Raw genomic sequence first — 16,720 nt, 5'->3', positions numbered from 1 at the left:
GGGTTTGTGAAATTAGGAATGAATAATGCCTTCAAAAAAAAGTGACTCCTCTCGAGAGGCTGGGAAAGGACACCCTTCAGCCTAGCACCCTGAGGACGGGGCAGGATGGTGGCAGGAGAGCTGCCTAGCTCTCAGATGGTCCCCGGGTTACTTCATCCCCTTTTATGGTTCAGTTCAGCTGATTAGTACTTGGTGTATGTACAAGTTACCCCTGGGGACGGGGAGAGGGATGAGAGCAAAGCCAAACACTCTTAGAGACGAAGACGATCCTTGTCCTTGTCCTTTCGGTAACCTGACCTTTAAAACAGATCACTTGACTGCAACCCCCTTCGTGCTGCACCAAAATTGCCCTTTCCTCACAAGTCCTGCGCACACCAACCCCCACCTATGGAATGCAGTGTGCATACCGCACTTCGCCCCTGGTGAGCAACAGCAGACAGGGGTTCCATTTTCCACCTTGCCCAATTTGAGTCCATTCACCGCAACAAGGCACCTTTCCCTGGAAGAAAGCAGGCGACATGGAGGCTTTCTCCTCTTCCGGCTAGCAGGGCTCCTGGAAGAGGTGGGTACCGGGCTTGAGACCCTACTGCCAGTAGAAAGAATCCAATCACCAAGTCCAGAGAGGAGATGCATAGATGGAGCTGGGCTGGGAGGATGCTCGGACTCTATGGTTGGCTGCACTGGAGAAACACTGGAGGAGCTCTCATGCAGGTTTCAGGGGTTGGGAGACCATCTGAGAAGAGGAGCTCCATCCTTTTCCTGAGGAGCAGGACCAAGCCAGGCTTCACCTGAGAATGGGTGGCAGAGGGGGGGCTCCACGTGCAGCTGGAGAAGACAAAAAAAAGTTACACACAGTCAGCTCACATACCCGACCCTAAAATGTGTTTGTGTGTATGTATGTATGTATGTATGTATATGCACACACATATGTATATATGTATATGGATGTTTTGTCTGCATGTACATCTACCTGTACACCAGAAGAGGTCATCTGATCCCACGAGACTACAGTTATAGATGGCTGTGAGCCACCATATGATTGCTGGGAATTGAACTCAGGATTTCTGGAAGAGCAGCCATGCTCTTAATTGCTGAGCCCATCTCTCTAGCCCAGGACAGACTCTTTAAGTAAATTTCTTTCTTTTTTTTTTTAAAATTAATTTATTTATTATGCACACAGTGTTCTGTCTCCATGTACACCTGCAGGCCAGAAGAGGGCACCAGATCTCACTATAAGATGGTTATGAGCCACCATGTAGTTGCTGGGAATTGAACTCAGGACCTTTGGAGAAGCAGCCAGTGCTCTTAACCTCTGAGCCATCTCTCCAGCCCTTTAAGTCAATTTCTAAAATCAAGGGATTAGGGCTGGAGAGATGGCTGGGTAAGTAGGTGCTTGCTGCCAAGCCTGCTGGCCTGAGTTTAATCCCCAGGATCCACTTGGTGGAAGAAAACCAACTCCGGCTGACACCTACATGTGTGGAAGCACACTTGACCTCACAGAACACATGAACCATGCAGCAGACAGTCATGGAGCTTCCTTCGCTGGCCTCTCACCTCGGTTTGTCTTGCTGGGGTATACTCTTTGAAGATGTTTATACTCTTCTGGAGCAGGAAAGTCCTCCACTGGATGGAAGGAGTACTTGGATTCAAAATCATCTGTGAAAAGAGCAGAGTATTGAGTCGTCTCTCCCACAGACTTCTGACCTCTTTTGTTTTGTTTTTGTTTTTCGAGACAGGGTGTCTCTGTGTAGCCCCAGCTGTCCTCAACTAGCTTTGTGGACCAGGCTGGCCTCAAACTCATAGCAATCTGCCTCCCAAGTACTAGGATTAAAGGTGTGCGTCAGTATGCATGGCCTTCTTTTTTTTTTTTTTTTAAAGATTTATTTATTATGTATACAGTGCACATTCGATCACATTATAGATGGTCGTGAGCCACCATGTGGTTGCTGGGAATTGAACTCAGGACCTCTGGAAGAACAGACAGTGCTCTTAACCACTGTGCTCTTAACCAGCCCCCTCTTTTTTTAAAAAAAGATCTATTTATTTATTTATCTATACAGTATTCTGCCTGCATGTGTGCCTGCAGGCCAGATGACGGCACCAGATCTCACAGATGGTTGTGAGCAACCATGTGGCTGCTGGGAGTTAAACTCAGGACCTTTGGAAAAGCAGCCAGTGCTCTTAACCACTGAGCCATCTCTGCAGCCCTGGCTTCTCACTTCTTAAGACCTTCCCTATTTACTCATCTGTGAGTTCTGCTAAATGAAGAAATCCTACCCACCAAACTAAAGTTCCCAAGGCAGCAGAAGCATTGCCTTGGGTACATCTCACATACAGTGGATATCCAAAGACCCTTTATCTGGGAGCCGCGGACGTGGCACTGTCATTAATATAGTGCTTGCCCTACGAGTCATACAAGTATAAGGACCTAGGTTCGGATCCCCAGTGCCCATGTAAAAGGATGGCATGGTGACAGGAGCCTGTAACCCAGGGCTGTGGAAGCAAAGAGAAGGGGGAATCACTGGGACACACTGGCCAGTCAGCCAGGCCAACCGAGGAGCTCCAGGTTCAGTCAGCAAAACAGATCTCAGAAATTTATGGTGGAAAAGAATGATTAAGGAAAACACCTAATGGTGACCTTTGGCCTCCATACCCAACCATACACATACACAGGCACAGATACATATACACATGGAAACATACATAGAGAAAAATGTAATTCTTTTTGTTTTTTTCCAGACAGGGTTTCTATGTAGTCTTGGCTGCCCTGGACTCGCTTTATAGACCAGGCTGGCCTCAAACTCATAGCGACCCACCTGCCTCTGCCTCCAGAGTGCTAGGATTAAAGGTATGCGCCACCACAACCCCGTGGCCATAATTCATTTTTTAAATTGTGTGCGTGTGCTTTGCCTAAATGTGCGTCTGTTCATCATGCATTCAATGCCCACAGAGGACAGAGGAAGGCATCAGATTTCCTGAGACACAAGTTCCGGACGGTTGAACCTCATGTGGATGCTGGGAATTGAACCTGGGTCCTTTAAAGAATAATCAATACTCTTAACCACTATGCTATCTCTCCATTCTCTTTATTTATGTACTGAATAGCTTTATGTCAACTTGACACAAGCTGGAGTTATCTGAAAGGAGGGATCCTCACTTGAGAAAATACTTTCGTAAGACCCAGCTATAAGGAATTTTCTTAATTAGTGATTTTTGGGGGAGGGCCAAGACCATTGTGGGTGGTGCCATCCCTTCACTGGTGGTCTGTAAGAAAGCAGGCTGAACAAGCCACGGGGAGCAAGCAAATAAGCAGCACCCCTCCAAGGCCTCCACATCAGCTCCTGCTCCCAGGTTCCTGCCCTGACTTCCTCCAATGATAAACAGTGATGTGGAAGTGTGAGCCAAATAAATGATGATGATGATGATGATGATGATGTTTGTTCTTAGACAGGGTCTCACTAACGGAGCCTTGGCTAGTCTGGAACTATATACACTGCCACCACATCTGGCTTTAGTGAGTTTTTTAACCAGAAAAAATTTCAGCCTGGGTTATCCTATGCTGCTCTGCAACACAGTTCAGACAGTGGTGTCCTGCCCCACTCCTATTTCCTGTGACCCCGTCAGAAGATTCACAAGTTTTATGGGTACAGCCTGATCACAAGCCTTGAAGTCTCTTTTTTACTTCAAAGCTTTCCTTTTTTGGTTAGATAGGGTCTTGCGGGGCTGGAGAGATGGCTCAGTAGTTAAGAGCACTGGTTGCTCTTCCAAAGGTCCTGAGTTCAATTCCCAGCAACCACATGGTGGCTCACAACCATCTATACTGAGATCTGATGCCCTCTTCTGGACTGCATGTATACATGCAGATAGAGTAGTCATATATATAAAATTTTAAAAAAATTTTAAATCTTTAGATAGGGTCCTGCTATGTATTATAGGGTGGTTTTGAATTGAAGATTCTCCTGCCACACACCTTTAATCCCAGCACCTGAGAGACAGAGGCAGGCGGATCGCTGTGAGTTCGAGGCCAGCCTGATCTATATAAGATGAGTCTAGGATAGTCAAGGGTACACAGAGAAAGCCTGTCTCGAAAAACAAAACAAAAAACAAAAAACAAACTCTCCTGACTCAGCTAAACCCTGTGTGCTGGCATTAGACACGTGCCACCATACCACACTACATTTCAAAGAGCTCTGCAATATGGATGTATGTCCAAAGCAAAACCCTGGTGCTTCTGCTCAGAACAGACTGGGATGTGTTAGGGGGATAGTGACAGAGGAGCACCCCCATTATAGAGCCTAGAGTGTTAAGAGTTGCAAGAGACCGTCAACAGAGGCCTGACGACTCATCTGGACACCTCTACTTATGGCTCCATTCCTGACCACAAGGTGAACTCCCTTACTTTATAAGCTTAGGTAAGTTGATCGATACAATACTTCTCTAGTCAATTTCCTGGTTCTATAGATAGTAAAAGTGGACGCCAAAGAAATGAAATTACTTCCTTAATAACTCACTAGGCTGGTTCGCCACTGGCCTCTGTTTTTGTAGTGCTAGGCTCAACCAGGGGCCCCAGTAAGCTAAGCTTATTTAGCTTTTCCTGCTTTTTCTGAACCCAGGACCATGGACACATTAGGCCAGCGCTACACCACCGAGCTTCATCCTGAGTAACCAGGAAGACACTTCCCTCCTTGGATACAGAATTCTAGGATTTATATGAAGAAAAAGCCTAAGCAGTGGTCCTCTGGGGGCTGGGGAGCAGCTGCAGAACCAGCCTGTTCACATAAGGAAGGGGTGTCCATACAGCAGGACTCCGTGGTGGAGAAGAGCGGCTGTAAACAACGGCTGCAGCTCTAGGCCATCCTCTATCTCCCGAGGCCCAGCGGTCAGTGACGTCACCGCCAGAACTGTGAGACAAAGCTCACTACCTACTTACCCAAGAAGGAGCGGACAGTGGTGATGGAGTCTCTATGGCCATTCCTCAGGGGCGGTGGTGGAGGAGGCGGTGGCCCAGCTGGTGTCCTTGAGGGTGGCGGTGGGGGCTTTCCTCTGCTCGGTGGCTCTGACCCATGCATTCGGTAAGGTGGTGGGGGAGGGGGAGCATCCCTGGCACCATTTCGGATCATGGGTGGTGGGGGTGGAGGAGCTGCAATTAAAATTCAAAGCAGTTAGGGCTGGGCTAGAACTGGCAAAGGAGAGAAGAGTTTGAGAGACACAAACTAAGAAAGTAGAGCCTGGAAGGTTCTGTGTTCTTCCAGAGAAGCTGGGTTCAATTCCCAGCATCCACATAGCAGTTCACAACTGTCTGTAATTCCAGTTCCAGAGGATCTGACACCCTCACACAGATATGCATGCAGTCAAAACACCAATGCACATAAAATAAAAATTCACCTTTCTTTGGATTTCTTTGTGGAACCCTGGCTGTCCTAGAACTCACTCTGTAGATGGAGCTGGCCTCAAACTCACAAAGATCAGCCTCTGCTTCCTGAGTGCTGGGATTAAAGGTGTGCGACACCCCCACTCAGCTAATTCAATCTTTAAAAATAAAATAAGCAGTCTGGGGGAGGCTAGTGAGGGAGTGAATATGAGAAATGTATAGACGTTTTGTGATGAAATTCATTGTTTTGTATACCAACTTAAAAAAAATTCAGAGTGCCAGGCCGTGGTGGTACATCATGCCTTTCAGTACTCAGGAGGCAGAGGCAGGCAGAGCTCTGAGTTCCAGGCTACCCTGGTCTACAGAGCGAATTCCAGGACAGCCAGGGATACATAGAAAAATCCGTCTTAAAAAACAAAACGGGGGGCTGGAGAAATGGCTCAAAGGTTAAGAGCACTGACTCTTCTTCCAGAGGTCCTGAGTTCAATTCCCAGAAACCACATGGTGGCTCACTACCATCTGTAATGTGATCTGACTCCCTCTTCTGGCCTGCAGGTGTACAGGCGGGCAGAACACTGTATACATAATAATAAATAAATAAATCTTTAAAAACAAAAACAAAAACAGGCTGGAGAGATGGCTCAATGGTTAAGAGCACTGCCTGCTCTCCCAGCAACCACATGGCAGCTCACAACTATCTGTAACTCAAATATCTGACACTCTCACACCAACGCACATGAATTAAAATTAAATATTAAAAAAGAAAACAAAAAACAAAAGAGACAAACCGTAGAAAATAAAAGAGAGAATTAGGCTCTAAGAGGAGCCTTAGGGTGGTTGAGTCTCAGATCACCTTTCCCATCCAGAGCTGCTGTCACCACTCTCCCCACCCCCCATATCCCTTCATTTATTTGTTCAGTTTTGATCTGTTGGGAGTTTTGTGTTTTTAAGATTGATTTCATTTCTCCCCCACCCTCTGTGTAGTCCTGGCCCTTGATCTGCAGACCAGGCTGACCTTGAACTCACAGAGCCTCTGCCTCCTGAGTGCTGGGATTAAAGGCATACGCAACCAACACAGCAATGGGTCTCATCTTGATCTAGGCTTGACTCAGACTTGCTATTCAGCCCAGGCTGGTCTGGAACTTGCTGCTGCCTGCTCAGCCTAGACATGCATTTTCATACAGTAACGTAATTTAACAGAAGTCAGTTCGTGAACTACTCAGGTGCCCTTTACATACAAATTCATCAGCGCACTACATTTTCACATATCCTTCTAGCTTACAAATGAAAAACAAACTCAAAAGAATCAGAAAAATCTGCCCAATGTTGCACAACAAATACAGCTACTGTTGAAAAGACTATGGGCTGCTCAGGAACTGCGGCTCTGGTTACGGACGGGGGCAGCAGGCCGAGGCCTCGCCGTGGCTCACATTGCTCATGGCTTACAGACAGAATACGACTCGTAGACTGAAAAGCAAGTAGTCTGCAGACATTGACACTACTCACCTAACCCACACATCAATTTATTTTCTCTGCTTTTATTACAGAATGGGATGAGAAAGTTATGGGATTTACTCACAATGAGTCTTTTTTTTTTAAGATTTATGTGTATGCGTGTTTGCCTGCATGTGTGTGTGGACCATGTGCACGCCTGCAATCAGCAGAGGCAAAAAAGAGTGTCCTCCAGCTTCTCCAGGGACTGAGTGACTGTGAGCCGCCATGTGGGTGTAGGGAACTGAACTCGGGTCCTCTGGAAAGAGCAGCCAGCGCTCTTAACTACTGAGCCATCTCTCTAGCTTTATCCCTAACCTCTGTGTGCAGTTTTTTAAAAGAAACCTGAACGTTACAGACTCCTGAGCTACCTTACGGTTGCAGGTAGGTTGTGTGGGGTGCCCTCTAGAAGCCTGCTCGGGAGTGTGCGAATCTACACGCAGCCTAACCAAGCAGCAGGACACGATAATGGCCTTTTTACTAAGTTATTTAAGTTTTTGTTTTTAGAGACAGGGTTTCTGTGTAACAGCCCTGGCTGTCCAGGACTTACTTTGTAGACCAGGCTGGCCTTGAACTCACCGAGTCTGCCTGCCTCTGCTTCTCCAGTGCTGGGATTAAGGGATTGCACCACCAGGCCCAGCTTACTTTTTAACTTATTTTTACTTACTTATGCATATGCGTGTGTGCTTGCATGTCTGTATGTGCACCCTGTATGCACAGGTACCCATGGAGGCTAGAAGAGGGCAGCAGATCCTCTGGAACTGTAGTTACAGGAGTTGTGAGCTGCTGGGAACCAAGCCCAGGACCTCAGGGAGAGCAGCAGGTGCTCCAGCGACCGTTCTATCTGTGTACACAGACACACTCAACTAGGCCTTCACAAAGGTTCCTAAATGCTTTCTTAAATGTTCCTTTCTCATTTGGTCACACAAAGTTTCCCTATGTTGCCCAGGCTAGCCTCAAAACTCCTATGGCTCAAGTCAGCCTTCCTACACAGCTGGTACCCTAAATTCTTGAACCCACCCCAATCTGCCTCCTTCTTCACCTACCACTTCTCTCCTGATGCTGCACAGAAGGGCTGCCTATTGCTCAGACAGTGTCAGTGCTGCCATCACTGCACTGAGCTTTTGCTTTGTCTTTTACAGTTAATACTTTGTGTGTACGGGTGCTCTGCTTACATCTGTACCTGGGCACCAGGCACGCTTGATGCCCTCAGAGACCAGAAGAGGGCGTCAGAGCTCTTACAGCTGACGCTACAGACAGCTCTAAGCAGATGTGTGGGCGCTGGGAAACTAACCCAGGTGCTCGGGAAGATGCTCTTAAATCATTGAGCCATCTCTCCAACCACCAAGCATTATTTTCTTACTATTATTATTTTAATGAAAATTTATTTAGAACCAGGTATGCTAGTGCAGGCCTTTAATCCCAACGTTCAGGAGGCTGAGGCAGGTGGATCTCTGCATTCAAGATCAGCCTGGTCTATATAACAGGTCCCAGGATAGCCAAGGATACAGAGACTCTGTCTCAAAAGCCACAGGATGCCTTGGCTGTGGGATGGGCTCAGCTCCAAGTCTTCACACTCTCCCCAGGAGTCTACCTAACTTCCCCGCTCTCACTCCCGCCACCCTTGCCCTCATTTTCAGTGACCTCCCTGCTGTCCCAAGTGCCATAACTACTCCTACTTCAGGTCTTTCCCACACTGTCACCACACAGGTTAAGCCTTGTCTAGCTTTACCCTCTTCTCCAACTCAGATCGCCACCACGCCTTCCCTAGTGGATCTTCTTGCCTGGTGTGTATTCCGCTAAAGCATACTACCCACCGCTGCCATACGTATTTACTAGGTTGTCCACAACATTGAGTTCTTTAATCTTTTCCCTAACAATTACCAACACATAAAAAGGCACCAATAGCTGGGCATGGTGGCGCACGCCTTTAATCCCAGCACGTGGAAGGCAGAGCAGGTGGATCTACAAAGTGAGTCCATGACAGCCAAGAATACACAGAGAAACCCTGTCTCAAAAAAAAAAAAAAAAAAAAAAAAAAAAAAGCACCAATAAACCTGGTACTTGAATTCGTATTCTAATTACGCAGAGATGCTCACTCTGTGACAAAGCCGAGAGAGAAGGCGCTTCTAAGCACTTACCTGCTCCCCTACTGGGCGGGTCCCGGGCTGGGGGAGGCGGCCTGTTACTCAACAAGGAGGGGGTGGCAGAGGTGGGTGGAGGAGGTGCAAGGCCTCTGACAGGCCCTGGAGTTTTCCTATGCAAAGAATTGTGTCTCTGTGGCAGCTCAGGGGCTGACTCATTGGTGGGGCTTGAAGGCCCATTGGGGACCCCAGGAGGCTGGCGGTAAGGCGGCGGGGGAGGAGCCAGAGACTGGCCACTGGGTCCCGTTCTGACATTCACAGGAGAAGGAGGTGGCTTTACAGGGGGTGGAACAGGATGTCCTTCTCGACCAGGGTGCAGCCTCTGTCCTGGTGTTGGAGGCAATGGTTTCTCCCTGTTGTAGGCTTGGGTTTTGCTGCTGTGCAGGGGCAGAGCAGCAGGGGGCGCGTTAGCACGCCGCCCTGGAGGCGGTGGGGGAGGAGCAGAGGAGCTGTGCTTCATGCCGGTACCGCTGGTGGTGTTGGGGCGGGAGAGGTCCGGTAAAGAGGGTCTCTGCATCCGGGGCAGTTCTGGGAGGGAGGCTCGACTGCTCTCGGTATCATCGTGAGGACGCCCACTGGCTGCTGACACTGGAGGCCTTGGAGCAGCAGCTCGGGAACTGGGGACTTGCAGGGCTGGCTTACCAGCTGGAGTCTCTACAATACACCCGACAGCACAGCGTTAACAGTTCAAGTCTAAAGTGGGGTAGCCTTTAATCCCAGCACTTGGGAGGCGAGGCAGACGAATCACTGTGAGTCCCAGGCCAGCCTAGTCTACAAAGCGAGTCCAGGACAGCCAAGGCTACACAGAGAAACCCTGTCACGAAAAACCAAAAACCCAAACAAAACAAAACAAAACCAGTTCAAGTCTATCAGTCAGTATGTAGCTGACCAGCCTCCTCAGTGGGACCTGCACAGCAGCGAAGGAGTGGTAGCACCGCCCTTCGAGTTCTGTGGCCTGGGACCAAACCCAGAGCCCCAAGCATGCAAGACTCTCTCCGTGCTGGCCTACATCTCTAGGCCTAGTTCTGAGGGGTTTTTGTTTGTTTGTTTTTCAAGACAGGGTTTCTCTGTGTAGCCCTGGCTGTCCTGGTACTCACAGAGATCCGCCTACCTCTGCCTCCCAAATGCTGGAAATAAGGCATGCGTGCTCACACCTTGCAAGTTCTGAGTTTTAATCAGGTTTAAACAGACTCAGGGCCTGTTAATAAATATTAATGATATAAGTTGAACACACTGAAATTGAATTGTATTTCTTTTATCCTTTTTTCAGGCAGGGGGAGTTTGTGTAGCCCTGGCTGTCCTAAACTCACTCTGTAGACCACGCTGGCCTTGAACTCAGAGATCCACCTGCCTCCACAGGCGTGTCCCATCATAGCTCAGCTTATTTGTCTTTCTGTTCCTTATTTCACTCAACACAATGTCCTCTAGGTCTGTCCACATAGTCACAAATAACATTAATTTTCTTCTTAAGGGCCAAATAATAAATCGATTCTCTGGGTGTGTACGTGTGTGTGTGTGTGTGTGTGTGTGTGTGTGTGTAACTTAGGCTGGCCTCAGACTCAATATGTAGCCAAGAATGGCCTTGAATGTCTGAGAGTCTCCTGCCTCTACCTCCCAAGTTTTGGGATTACATATGTCCACCTACCCTGGTTTATGCAGTGCAGGGGTCTAGACTCAAGTCTTCATACACACTAGCAAGCCTTCAACTCCCTGAGCTATAACCCAGCACTTAAAATCTGTTTTGTTTCTTTAAGGCAGACTCTCACCCTTGTGGGTCAGGCTGGCCTCCAACTCTCCTGTTGTGATTCTCCTGCTTTAGCCTCCCAAGCAAGACTGCACCCACGCGTGCTCTCATCTTCTTTACCCCTGAGCTTTGCTTTACAGTGTAGCTCCTGTTTCTTTTTCCTCCCACCCTCGACCCCAGTTCTCAACCTAAGACAGCACACTGGGAACAAGTTTTTTTCTTTTCTTTTCTTTTCTTTTTTTTTTTTTAAAGACTAGTCAAGTGCAGTAGTGAGAAGGGGGGAAAGTGTAGAACAGGAGTTCAATCTGTAACTGACTGTGAACAATCAATTGTGATAACTCACTACCTTCGGACCAGCCAAGGGAACAAGTTTTTTAAAAACAAAAAACAAAAAACCAACAACAACAACAAAAACCAGACGTGGTTGAGAGATAAAGATCGTTTCTCAGATCCTCAGATACCTGAAGCATCCTTGGCTCCCACAGGTCGGAGCTTAGGCACTCCTCCTTGAAAGAGGCCCCCCTTGGGCTGCAGTGCAGCAGCTCCAGGGCCAGGACTGTAGCCACCACCGCTCCCTTTGGGCTCTGGAAGGCAGAGGTACAGGGTTTCACTTCAACTGCTCTGAGCTGCTGACCAAGTCAAGCCGAGGAGAGAGCATTCCTCTAGCGAGGCTTTCATTACAAACATACCAACCTTGCTCTGCCTCTCTATCAGGAGGCAGCACAGCACCTCCAAGCACGCAAACAAACCCAAGAACACAGAGGCCTCACAGCTGTGCACCTTTATGTGGAGACTACTAACAAAACCCAAAAGAGTAAAGGGAAGGAGGGGCCATCTTTACTTAGGGTGAAGGAAAATAACTCAGTCGAGGATTCCTTTAAGCAGAGTTCTCTGGGCTCAGGGGATGGAGTGTGAATGACTCTCCTGAGGCCTGCAAGAATGGGCATGTACAGCAACTGGAAAAGCAGCCTTGGTTTCAGCCAAGAGGCTTCCAGGAATGTGGTGGTCTCCTGAGAGAAGAGCCAAGGATGTGCCATGACAAACACTAGCAGCAGGGGGGGAGGTTTAACCCTGAGAGAATTAAAAGCAACTTTTATGGTATTCAACTCTGCAGCTCAAAGGGAAGCTAAGACACCCAGGACACCATTTTCCCACAGATGCTCCAGAGAAATCTTCCAGGCCTGGATCCTAGGAAGAAAGCTTAGACTCACTCTCAATGAGGGGAGCGCTCCGATCATTGACGTTGGTCACCTTCTTCAGTTTGGTCCCTTTACAAATGTCTTGTAGGAGGGCGCCTCGATTCCGCTGCTCATCTCTACTGAGTTTGGGCTGTTCTGTGTTTGCCTGGAGGAAGAAGGGAAATGCTAAGTTTACCCTAAAGAGCCCCTTCTATTATAGGACTGATGTAAGTGGCTTAAGCCAAGGTGTCCCATAAGATGCTGGTGCAGTACACTCAGATATTTGTGCCAGGGAGCAACGTCAGTGTGCACCATCCATCACTCTTCTTAACTCCCCACTTCCTTCTGCAAAGGGCGCAGACCTCCCTCCAGTTCACAAGCTTCTGAGGGAAGAACCAGCCATGACTTTGCGTCTTGGATGTGTTAACAGAGCAGCATCAAGAACACAAGCTCTACCTGAGGCACCATGCCTTGGGCATTGTGCTAACGAGTACTTAGATTACCTCATTTACAACTTGAAAGGTGTGATTCCCGTGATCCACATTTCAAAGTGTGGCTCAGAAGCTGAAGAGTGTCCATGGTCATGATCAGTCATTGGTAAAAGCGAGAAGTCACACCCCAGTGCTGACTCTGCAGAATTTTATCCCAGCTTATCCCTTACCTTCCTACTACTTTGTCTTCTATACAATGTTACACAGTAGACCTTGATAGTCCTACCCCAAAACTGAGGAAAGAATGGTTCTAGAAAGTTAAGAGCACATCATTAGCAGACACCAAGCCAATTTTTCAAACTTTAAAATGTTATTTGTCATTTCTACATGTGCCCTGCGGAACATGCAGAGGTCAGAGGACAGTTTTCTGGAGCTGGTTCTCTGCTTATACTTTGGGATCTAGGGACTGAATTTGGGTCACCAGGTTTGTACAGAAAGAGCCTGTACTTGTCAGATGGGAGCCAAGTTTGCTTATTTTTTTCGAGAGAGGGTTTCTCCTCCCCCTTTTCGTTTTTGGTTTGTTTGTTTTGAGACAGGGTCTCTCTGTGTAGCCCTGGCTGTCCTGGACTTGCTTTGTAGACCAGGTTGGCCTTGAACTCAGTGATCCACCTGTTTCTGCCTCCCAAGTGCTGAGATTACAGGCCTGCACCACCACTGCCCAGCTTCACTTCATTTTTTGTATTAGTTTTTATTTTATTTTTGAGACCACACCTCACTACTTAGCCCTGGCTGACCTGAATGCATAGAGAGCCACTCACCTCTATGTCCTGCTACACTTAGCTTTTTTGTTTGTTTGCTTATTTTTCTTTTTTGTTTTTTGGTTTCAGTTTTTTCGAGACAGAGTTTCTCTGTGTAGCCTTGGCTGTCCTGGACTCGCTTTGTAGACCAGGCTGGCCTCGAACTCACAGCAATCCACCTGCCTTTGCCTCCCAAGTGCTGAGATTAAAGGCGTGCACCACCACCGCCCAGCTTGTTTGCTTATTTTTCAAGACAGGGTTTCTCTGTGGTCCTGGCTATCCTGAAACTCAGTCTGTAGACCATGCTGACCTTGAACTCACAGAGATCAGCTGACCTCTGCCTCCTGAGTGCTGGGGTTACAGGTGTGCACCACCTCAGCTGGTTAGATTTCATTTTTTAATATATGTGCTAGAGTAAACTGAGGACCTCACACTTGTGATGCAAGCACTTTACCTAGTGAGCCATCTCCCCTCATGTCTGACCTAAGCTTCACATACACACCAGCAAGTACAGTATACCTCCAAATGAATGTCCTACACACACCTGAACTGTAGCACAGTACTGCTATGGGTCTGAATGCACTTGGTGTGCATGTGTGTGCGTGTGTGTGCACGTGCTTAGCCAGGAAGGTCAAAGCTAAGTTTCAGAAGTTCTCTCCATCTACCGTGGAGTCAAGCTCAGGCTGCCGGACGTTAGCAACTGTTTTCACCTGCCAGCCCACATGCAGAGCTTTTTAAGGTCTCAATGAAACCATTAAAAATCAAAACCAATGCCAGGCGTGGTGGCGCACGCCTTTAATCCCAGCACTCGGGAGACAGAAGCAGGTGGATCGCTGTGAGTTCAAGGCTAGCCTGGTCTACAAAGTGAGTCAAGGACAACCAAGGCTACACAGAGAAACCCTGTCTTGAAAAACAAAAACAAAAACAAAAAACAAAACAAAAAAAAAAAACCCAAAACCATTCTGAAGCTGAATGCGGTGGCACACTCCTGATCACTGTGGCTGGCTGAGATGGCAGCATCTAGAGTTCAAAGGTGAGTGGATTATGAGCAGGGCTCACGGTTTCTACAACTAAAGCACAGGGAAAGACTGAAATCTACAGAATTGTAACAGACAAAGAGGTTTTACAAACCAACAGTTAAATAATCAAAGCACATGACCAGACTGCACAAAAGAAATTAAACAGCATGAAAATATTTAGAAAATCCAGCAACACTTAGAATTGAAAGGAAGGCAGGGTCTGAAGATATGGCTCAGAGGTCAAGAACATCTGCTGTTCCTACAGGGGACCTGGGCTCAGTTCCCAGCACCCACATTAGCCAGCTCACAACCACTCCCAACTCCTGTTCCAGAGCTGACATCCCGCTCTGGCCTCCTCGGTAGACACCAGGCATGCACACTGTGCACATACATACAGGCAAGCAAGACCACTCATACACATAATAAGTCCTTGTTCTTTCTATTTAAAAGTAAGTATTTAGCCGGGCGTGGTGGCGCACGCCTTTAATCCCAGCACTCGGGAGGCAGAGGCAGGTGGATCGCTGTGAGTTCGAGGCCAGCCTGGTCTACAAAGTGAGTCCAGGACAGCCAAGGCTACACAGAGAAACCCTGTCTCAAAAAAAAAAAAAAAAAAAAAAAAAAAAGTAAATATTTTAGGGCTGGAGAGATGGCTCAGAGGTTAAGAGCACTGACTGCTCTTCCAGAGATCCTGAGTTCAATTCCTAACAACTACATGGTGGCTCACAACTATCTATAATGTGATCTGATGCCCTCTTTTGGCCTGCACGTGTACATGCAGACAGGCCACTCTATACATAATAATAAATAAATTAAATTCATATTTTAAAAATAGAAAGCAGGCTAAAATATAATATATTTTCTCTATTAAGTTAGTATAGTTTATAACTATTTGACTGCTGTGAGTTTGAGGCCAGCCTGGTCTACAAAGCGAGTCTAGGACAGCCAAGGCTACACAGAGACCCTGTCTCTAAAAACAAAACAAAACAAAATTCAAATATATATTAAGATTATAGATGGTGCCGGGCATGGTGGCGCACACCTTTAACCCCGGCACTCTGGAGGCAGAGGCAGGTCAATCACTGTGAGTCCGAGGCCAGCCTGGTCTACAGAGCAAGTCTAGGACAGCCAAGGCTACACAGAGAAACATTGTCTAGGAAAAAAAAAAAAGATTATAGATGGTATTAAAAATGATTAATGGGGGCTGGAGAGATGGCTCAGAGGTTAAGAGCACTGTCTGTTCTTCCAAAGGTCCTGAGTTCAATTCCCAGCAACCACATGGTAGCTCACAACCATGTACAGTGAGATCTGGTGTCCTCTTCTGGTATATAGGTGTGCATGCAGGCAGAATATATATAAATAATAATTAAATAAATCTTTAAAAAATGATTAATGGATGTGGTTATCTCATATCTGTAATCCCAGCACTTGGGGGAATGAGGAAAAAGCACTTAAAGTTTAAGGCTAGCCTGGACTACATAGCAAGATCCTAATACAAACAAAACCACAAGAGGTGTGGGTGAGTTCAGGGGAGATGGCTCAGTGGTTAAGAACATTTGCTGCTCTTGCAGAGAGGACCCAAGTTCAGTTCCCAGCAACTTTGGCTGGTGGTACACAGCTGCTTGTAACCATGGCTCCTGAGGACCCTGCAGCCCTCTCCTGCCTCCTGGGGCACCAAGCATGGATATGGTGCATATACACACATGCAGGCAAAACACTCATCCATGTAAAGTACATATAAAAGACATAAAAATACAACTGAAGAGCAAGCTCAGAGAGAAAGAGTGGTCAGGTAAGAAAATTTGTAAATATTAAACAAGTAGGATTGAAAAGAAAAATAACAGAGCAGCATGAGAAGTTCACCAATTTACTTAAAACTTTGAAAACAGCCTAGTGGAGAGATTACCTACCTGATTAAAGGTGGGAGGTGGGGGAGGACCGGGTGGGGGTGGAGGGGGAGGAGGAATTGGCATCTTTGCCCTGCTCCCAGTTGGCACCGTTCTCTCTCCGTCTTTATTTGCAGCTTTAGGTCACTCATATACCTGTAAACAAAACCAAAATTCAAAACAACAGCTTTCTAATTAGCGGCCCTGAGTGCCCAGGAGGTCTAGAGATTGGACAGGGGCCAAAGACCCCGAGAACTTCGTCCCCTCCATAAACGCTCTGTAAAACGCCACCAGACAGCCTCCTTTTATAAAGTCTTTTCTTTTGTGGTACTGGGAATCAAACCCAGGGCCTCATGTGTGCTAAGCATGGGCTTCACCACCGATCTCTACTCTCAGCCCAATTAAAAACAAACAAACAAGCCCACTATATTTTACAAGTTGTAGGTTCACAGCAAAACTGAGCAGGAGTCACCAATAGTTTTTATGTAGCTCTGTCCCATGCAAGCATGTCAGTGCAGCGCGGCTGCTGACCATACACTAAGAGTGTGTCAGAAGAGCTGACAAACTGCTTCAAAAGTGGCTATACCAATTTTGGATTTGCGCCAGCAATGAAGAATTCCTGTTGCTCCACATCTCTGCCAGCTCTTGGTGCTGCCAGTTTG

General features: G+C 47.3%; 1 protein-coding gene across 1 annotated transcript in view; it reads right to left on the bottom strand.

Annotated features, from left to right (window-relative positions):
• Positions 1-353: 353 nt before the first annotated feature.
• Positions 354-16,720, bottom strand: part of Wipf2 (WAS/WASL interacting protein family member 2) — a 35,441-nt gene continuing 19,074 nt past the window's right edge. The window contains exons 2-8 of the mRNA XM_051158510.1: positions 16,083-16,214; positions 11,962-12,094; positions 11,212-11,334; positions 9,004-9,660; positions 4,931-5,140; positions 1,555-1,656; positions 354-825 (exon numbers count right to left, since the gene is read on the bottom strand). Of these exons, the coding sequence (XP_051014467.1) occupies positions 785-825; positions 1,555-1,656; positions 4,931-5,140; positions 9,004-9,660; positions 11,212-11,334; positions 11,962-12,094; positions 16,083-16,145 (1,329 nt within the window). The 5' untranslated portion in view covers positions 16,146-16,214 and the 3' untranslated portion in view covers positions 354-784. The remainder of the gene's footprint in view (positions 826-1,554; positions 1,657-4,930; positions 5,141-9,003; positions 9,661-11,211; positions 11,335-11,961; positions 12,095-16,082; positions 16,215-16,720) is intronic.

Source organism: Acomys russatus, chromosome 16 (genome assembly GCF_903995435.1).
Source record: "Acomys russatus chromosome 16, mAcoRus1.1, whole genome shotgun sequence".
Classification (NCBI taxonomy): Eukaryota; Metazoa; Chordata; class Mammalia; order Rodentia; family Muridae; genus Acomys; species Acomys russatus.
The sequence above is the reverse complement of the archived record's forward strand: the minus strand, read 5'-3'. Positions and strand labels throughout refer to the sequence as shown.